Below are 7,200 nucleotides of genomic sequence, written 5' to 3'. Positions count from 1 at the left end.
AAAACCCAGACGGACAGACACCCCTGACCCCTTTCACATCCTTCTTCCCTCCCTACCAAACAGCCTCTTTATGGAATGTTCCACCCCTCCCCTCATGTGGGAGGACCGCAAGCAGAGCATGTGGTGTGTGTGCGCGCTGTGATGGGTGCCTGCGAGAACATATGTGCCTGAGTGTGAAATCACACCCTCGGGGGCCTGGGATCAGGGGAGGGAAGGGCAGTCCACGATGCCAGGTGCCCTGGCCGTGTGCCGGCCTCCACAGCAAGCCCATACATCTGGAACATGACAGCCCCGCCCCCACGGCCCAGACAGCATCTGGCACAGGATATTGGCTGTAACACTTTCGGTTTATTGGCTGTGGTGCCCTGGTGTGGCTGACCGGCCACTGGGCCTGAGAGAGGCCCTGTCTTGTTCCTCCATCCCCTCCCCATCAGCTTCCCACAGTGGCTCCTGGGGGACACACACAGACACTTGTGCCCCAGGAAACTGGGGGGTGTAGTGGGGGCTCAAAATAAAACCAAATCGAGGCTGGAGCAGGGGTGGGAAATGAACATTACAATGAAGATAATGCCCCCGGCGATACACAATACAGCGTGTAGACACAGGGACGGCAACGGGGTCCTGCTGACATTCCTTCTTGCCACCAGGCAGGGCCCCCGAAGAGAGGAATGGTGACTTTGAAATGTCTTGGGGAAGCTCTGCTCCCCGGCCCCGGCCCCTTGCTGGTCGAGGGGTTGTGGGGAAGTGGCTTACGCCGGAGTCCAGTTCCCCCCACCTCCTATGGACAGTCTCACCGGGCCATTGGCCCTGCAGGTCCTGGGGCCTGGGGGAGAGGTATGGTGCGTCGCCTTCCGCCCACCCCCACTGTCCAGTCTAAGTGACCAAGGGCAGCAGGCTCCGGTCCCCGCCCCTGTTCAGGCAGTGGTCACTTTCTGCTGTGGAGTGTGTCCTGGAACTTGGTGCTGGTGTATCGCAGGTGGAAACCTTTTTTGGTGATGGTGTCATCTGAGTGGAACTTCACCAGGACAGAATCTCCCGCCGAGTACACCTCCTCAGGAGGCTGGCAGAGAAAAGGGATGGGGTAAGGTGGAGGAAGAGGGGCTGGGGCTGCTCTCCTGTCTCCCCAAGATCCCCGGCTCTGAGGGGCAGGAGGCTCCCGGGCAGCCACCAGATTCTCCCCGCCCCTTGAAGCATGGGGCTTCTTGCTAGTTTAATGAGGAACCTGGGGAGGGGAGAAGGCGTGGGCTGAAGAGAACTAAGTTCCTGTAAACCCAGGTCTACTGTAACTACTAATTGAGTCGTGTAGTCTCAGGCAAGCCACCTCCCATCTCTGGGCCTCACTTCCCTCAGCCACAAACAGGAGCACAAGCTCTCTGCTCTCCATGCCTAGGACGGGTGCTAGGGAAGAGCAAAGGACCGGACTGATGTCAAAGTATTTTGCAAAGGGAGGGGTTCTTTGAATGGCATGACTTCCTGCCGTCCCAGCGGACTCTTAGGGAAGACAGCACGGCCACTTCTCTGCTGGAGTGTGGAGGAAGTTTTGGGGAGAAGCACAGTGTCCCCCAGACCTGGACTCTGCCGTCCCTACACCTCGCCCCGCCTCTCCTCTGGCACCTGGCCAAGGTCTGCTCCCAGGCCCTTCTTAGATGCCTCCTGCAAGCCTACTGAGTGAGGTCAGCCGGCAGAGCATCGGACGTCAACACCCTGGCCTTCCAGGCACAGAAGAAATCATTTCTGAGAACCTTGAGGACATTCCCAGTAGTTGCGCCAGGAGGCCTTGATCCTTCCCCAAGTCCCTTTGGTGGAATCAGCCTGGGGGAGGTCTCTGGAAGAAGACACCTGGGGACATCCGATTTCGTGTGTGATTCAGAAGAAAGAGCAAAGAGGGGAGGGGACACTAGCCTGGCAGCCAGGGGACACCAGGGCAGCCAAGCTGCTTCAGACTCCACCTTGTCCAGCCCCTGCCAGCCACACGAGGGCTGAAGCTCTGCTTCTGGGGAAGGTTTGGCCAATGCTGGGTCCAGCAGCTGCTGCAGCTTCCAGGAGCTTTAACCCTTCCTGGGGCACCCAGGCTGCCTGGGACACAGCCACGAGATAGGCAGGGGGCCAGGGAGGTGACAGGAGGGACAGTGTGTTTCAAAGGGCATGCAAGCGGGTGGGCCTGTGTGTGTGTGTGTGTGTGTGTGTGTGAGACAGAGAGAGAGAGGGTGGCGGGGGGGAAGAGAGAGAGATGGGTAGGAAGAAAAGTCTGTCTCTTTGAAATCCTCAGGAAAGAACAAGGAAAAAAAGAAAGCAGCAGCAAGCTCTTACAGGGAGGAAAATAAATCCTCCGCATAAGGCTAGCCCATGTCCTTAGGTAAAAGCCCATCAAGTTGAATTTTGCTCATTGCCTCTGAATGTGCCATTTTATGGACCAAGAAGCAGTGCCCAGGGGCCACTGGGACAGCAGCAGGAAGAGCTTTGGGACAAGCTGGCCTCTCACCAGGAGGAGAAATTGGCAGAGGAAATGGAAAGGGTATTTATGGCTCCAGCAAAAGGACTGGTGAGGGCCACTCCGCTCAGGCCCCGTGTCCCAGGCTCTGGTACCAACCTCTGCCCCCCATTTCAGGCCCTGGTGGGCTGCCTTGGAGGAGGGGTAAGGAAAGGAGGGACAGGGGAAGCTCCATCCCTTGCAGGCCCTGGCCAACTGGTTCTGAAGCAGGCCTGGGTCAGAGGCCATAGGAACCTCTAGGTTGCCCAGAAAGGACTGGGTTTCCTAGATCGCGGATGAGGCAGTGTCTTTGAGCAGCCCCAACCAGGCTGGGCCTCTGGGTGCAGCACCACGCGCGTGGTGCACTCAACTTCCGGGGCCTGTGTGGGCGCTAGGTCTTGGGGATTGGGACAAGAAGGGTGGAGGACAGTGTGGGGCATGGGGCCAGGAGGGCAAGGGGCAGGGGGCTCACCCCTGAGCCACAGTAGCGCCCCAGCCTGGGGGCTGTGCTGTCGTAGCCGTCGAAGAGCTCCATGTAGTCGTAGCCGCAGTCAGTCTCCTCCTCCACCTCAAAGGTCTGGAACACGAGCTCCACGCCGTAGCCTTCCTCGGCCACAATGACCCACTCACAGTCCACACCCCCAGGGTAGTTGTTGTCGCCAAACTGGGCGTGGGAGTAAAGGTCCTTGGTCTTCACATCTGCCCGTACCTGGCCCCCGCACTCTGTAGAGGACAAGATTGGCCACCAGCCCTGAGCACCGGAGGTGTCAGGATCCATGGTGCACCATGCTGAATCCTCACGGCAGGGTGGAGGCCTAGACGAAGGCCACGTGGCCAGTGATGGGTGCGTGGGGGTCTGGCCCAGAACAGTGCTCTGCTGCCCCATCTCTAAATAAAGGGACCTTGGCCCTAGGTTGAGGGGGACAGGCGGTGAGGCTCGCTGAGAGGAAGGCAGCGTGGAGAGGCGGCACGAGGCACCACACACTTTGTCTAAAGAGGACATTGCTCATTTGCTCCAGCTGACGGCTGTCATGGAAGAATGTGGGCCCAGTGTTGCCTCAGCTTCCATTTTCAGGAGAGAAGCCGTACATCTGGGTTTTATATGAAAACCCCTAACTTTTAAGTGTTGGCTCACATTTAAAAAAAACACAGCCTGGGCCAAACATAGCAGGTCTGAAGGCCAGATGGAGTTCCAGGCCTCCGGTTTGTGACCCTGTACTGGGAGGGGCAGAGGACAGCGCATGGGGCCACCCTCCTCCCCAGGCCCTCTGGCCTCTGTGCACCTGGCACTCAGGTCTGCCTAGAGGAGCTGGGGAGAGGGCCAGGTCGGGCTGGGTCAGGGACTGAGTTGAAGGGGAAGAGGAGAAGCTGTGGACCATCAGCTCTGGGGATGCCCTGACAGGTGGCTCAGGACCCAAGAGGAGACTGCAAAGCTCCCTCGTGGCATCCTGGGTCTGGCACTCAAGGCGTCCCCTGGGCTCCAGCCTTTCTCTGCAGCCACATCATTCCCACCACCTGCTGTCCTCACACACCTGTTGCTCCGGCCAAACCAAATGACCTGCTGTCACCTGGGCACACCCTGGGCTTGGGCTGGGGTTGCGTCTCTGCCTGGGTACCTCCCCCTGCCTTGAATGCCTCTATCAGCTCATGCCCAGTTAGGCCGGGGTAGCTTTCTTCCTGCCTGGCTCCCGCTTGGACTCATGCTGTCACGGGCGGTGCCTGCCTTGTCTCTCTCCTGGACTGTGAGTTCCTAGTATGGGGTTGGGAGCAGGAGTGAAGGGCTCATGCCTGATTCAGGTCACGTGCCCCTCACTGCTCTCGCAGAGGGGAGCTCAGTCCATGGCTGCTGAATAAGCAAGTGAAAGCTGAGCAAGCCCCTCGAGGGCTGGGATCTTTGCTTGGTCTGTTTGTGGGACCTGCATTTAGGATACAGCCTCATCCATACTACATGTCAATAAGTATCAGGAGACTAGGCCGGGCACGGTGGCTCACGCCTGTAATCTCAGCACTTTGGGAGGCCAAGGCTAAGGATCACCTGAGGTCAGAAGTTTGAGACCAGCCTGGCCAACATGACAAAACCCTGTATCTACTAAAAATACAAAAATTAGCTGGGCATGGTGGCGGGCTCCTGTAATCCCAGCTACACAGGAGGCTGAGGCAGGAGAATCACTTGAACCCAGGAAGTGGAGGTTGTAGTGAGCCAAGATCAAAGCACTGTACTCCAGCCTGGGCAACAAAGCAAGACTCCATCTCAAAAAATAAAAAATAAATAAAAATAAAAATAAATAAATAAATAAATATCGGAGAATGAATAGAGTATATTTCAGAGTTGGTGTGTGGCTGGGCTGCTGCAGTGGCCAGCATGCTCTCAGGGGGACCTCTGGGGGCTTTCCTCACTGTCCCTGAGTTCCCTAACCTCTCCTGCCCATCGTAATCACTGCCATCCTAATCCCTAACCACATCCTCCTATCCCTGCCTCCCAGGCCTGGTTCTCAGGACACAATGTTTGCATCACCCACACCCCCACAGGGCTCAGTCCCTTTATGCCTTCATACCCGCTTTGTAACCCCCTACTCTACCCCTGTCTTAGAGACCAGGCTCAGCAAAATCTCCCACAACCAATGACAGCACCTGTGCCGTGGGAAGCCTGGAAGCCCTTTCGCTGGACCGAGTTATCTGAGTAGAAGCGCAGGAACATGCGGCTGCCTGTGGCCAGGACGGGCTCAGGCTTCTTGCTCCCACAGAAGCGGCCGAGGACGGGGGCCTTGGCGTCTCGCCCATCGAACACCTCCAGGTGGTCGTAGGCACACTCAGGTTGGGACTCGATGTCCATCTCCATGAAGGTCTAGGGGGATGAGGAAGGAGCACAGATTAAAAATTTGCCTGGAGGGCAGGTGGGGCGAGGACGGGAGCCCCAAACCTAGGCCTCACGGACACCCATGGGAGTGGCCACAGCTGGGGATGACAATGAAGGAGGGCCCAGGAATAGGGCAAAGGCAGGGATGCCCCTAACTTATACTGGGAAAGGGGCTCTGTCCAGGCCAGACGGGGTCTCCTGGGGATAGCAGGCCTCTGGGCTCAGCCTGCAGCCTGTGTGGCTCTGGGCATTGCCTCTGACCAGGGGTGGCCACACCACATAAGGAGTGGGGAGGGTCCCCTTACCAGCTTGACCCGGTGCCCGGGGGTGCTGGAGATGGCCCACGTGCACTCCTTCTTGCTGGGATACTTGTCAGGCCAGTTGGGGCTGGTGATGGTACCACTGGTGGATGTCACCTTGTGGTCACAGCCGGCTGCAGGGAAGCGAGTGACGGAAGGGGATAGAGAGGGACCCCAAGCTCCAATGCCTCCTGCCCCCCTCCTTCCTTCCATCTCTTGTCCCACTTATGAACGGGATGGCAGGCAGGCATCATTTCTTTTTCATGAGGTTATCTGTGTCTGGGGAAAATCTAGCTGCCTGATTCCTACGAGAGCCTTGAAGGAGGCCTCACATGGCAGCACTCATGAAGCAGCCATCGCAGGCTTCCCTGGACCTTTGTAGGTATTGGGCCACAGTGGTCACATCACCTGTGCCTCTCCATTTTTCTTTCTTTCTTTTTTTTTTTTCGAGATGGAGTCTCACTCTGTTGCCCAGGTTGGAATGCAGTGGTGTGATCTCTGCTCACTGCAACCTCTACCTCCCAGGTTTAAGCGATTCTCCTGCCTTAGCCGCCTCAGTATCTTGGATTACAGGCGAGCGCCACCATGCCCGGCTAAATTTTGTATTTTTAGTAGAGATGGGGTTTTGCCATGTTGGCCAGGCTGGTCTCACCACCTCAGGTGATCTGCCCACCTTGGCCTCCCAAAGTGCTCGGATTACAGGCGTGAGCCACTGTACCTGGCTAATTTTTGTATTTTTAGTAGAGACAGGGTTTCACCATGTTGGCCAGGCTGGTCTTGAACTCCTGGCCTCAAGTGATCCGCCTGCCCAGGCCTTCCAAAGTGCTGGGATTACAGGCATGAGCCACTGCACCCGGCTGACCTGTGCCCCTTCTTGAAGCTGTCATCTACTGATTTCCAGCAGCCTGGACAGTCAGAGGGGACTTTGACACCTGACTCAGTTCTCCCCACCCCCACTCCTGCTACCCTCCCAGGTGAAGTCAACAGACACATAATGGTCCACCCAAGACAGCCTCTCAGTTCCTTGAGGGCTTTGTCGTCATCCACTGTTTCTCCACATCACAAACACATCACCCCTCTGTGGCCTCTTCCTGTTCCTTGGGGTGCTCAGGACCTCACCTTCCTGACCATGGTCATTCGGCTTCATTAAAATTAAAAAACAAAAAGAAAAACCGGTTCTCACTTTGCTACCCAGGCTGGAGTGCAGTGGTGCGATCATAGCTCACCATAGCCTTGAGCTCCCAGGCTCGAGTGATCCTCCTGCCTCAGCCTCCCGAGTAGCTGGGACTACAGGCATGCCACCTGGGTAATTTTTTTCCTTTTCAGTTTTTCTAGAGATGGGGTCTCACTATGTTGCCCACGCTGATCTCAAACTCCTGGTTTCAAGCGATCCTCCTGCCTCAGCTTCCCAAAGTGCTAGGGTCACAGGCATGAGCCACTGTGCCCGGCTGGCCTCTTACTTTTAGAGAGACCTCCAGGGTCTTGATCTTTCCATTCTCTCCCAGTATTTCCTCCTCGATTGACTTAACCGACTGCAGGGCTGACCACTCAGCCTGCTCCTCTGCACCCTGCGT

At 57.0% G+C, this 7,200-nt stretch overlaps 1 protein-coding gene across 6 annotated transcripts in view; it reads right to left on the bottom strand.

Moving 5' to 3' along the window:
- Window positions 1–328: 328 nt before the first annotated feature.
- Window positions 329–7,200, bottom strand: part of BMP1 (bone morphogenetic protein 1) — a 47,637-nt gene continuing 40,765 nt past the window's right edge. For all 6 annotated transcript variants that reach the window (XR_012417123.1, XR_012417121.1, XM_074000417.1 and 3 more), the window contains 4 exons: window positions 5,633–5,760; window positions 5,102–5,315; window positions 2,943–3,193; window positions 329–1,060 (listed from right to left, as the gene is read on the bottom strand). Coding sequence is in view for 4 of the 6 variants with exons in the window: in XM_074000417.1 (XP_073856518.1) it covers window positions 926–1,060; window positions 2,943–3,193; window positions 5,102–5,315; window positions 5,633–5,760 (728 nt within the window). In the remaining 2 variants the exon portion in view is untranslated. The remainder of the gene's footprint in view (window positions 1,061–2,942; window positions 3,194–5,101; window positions 5,316–5,632; window positions 5,761–7,200) is intronic.

The sequence above is a fragment of the Macaca fascicularis genome, chromosome 8 (assembly GCF_037993035.2).
Source record: "Macaca fascicularis isolate 582-1 chromosome 8, T2T-MFA8v1.1".
NCBI classification, from domain to species: domain Eukaryota; kingdom Metazoa; phylum Chordata; class Mammalia; order Primates; family Cercopithecidae; genus Macaca; species Macaca fascicularis.
Note: the sequence above shows the minus strand (reverse complement) of the source record. Positions and strands in the feature narration are given on the sequence as shown.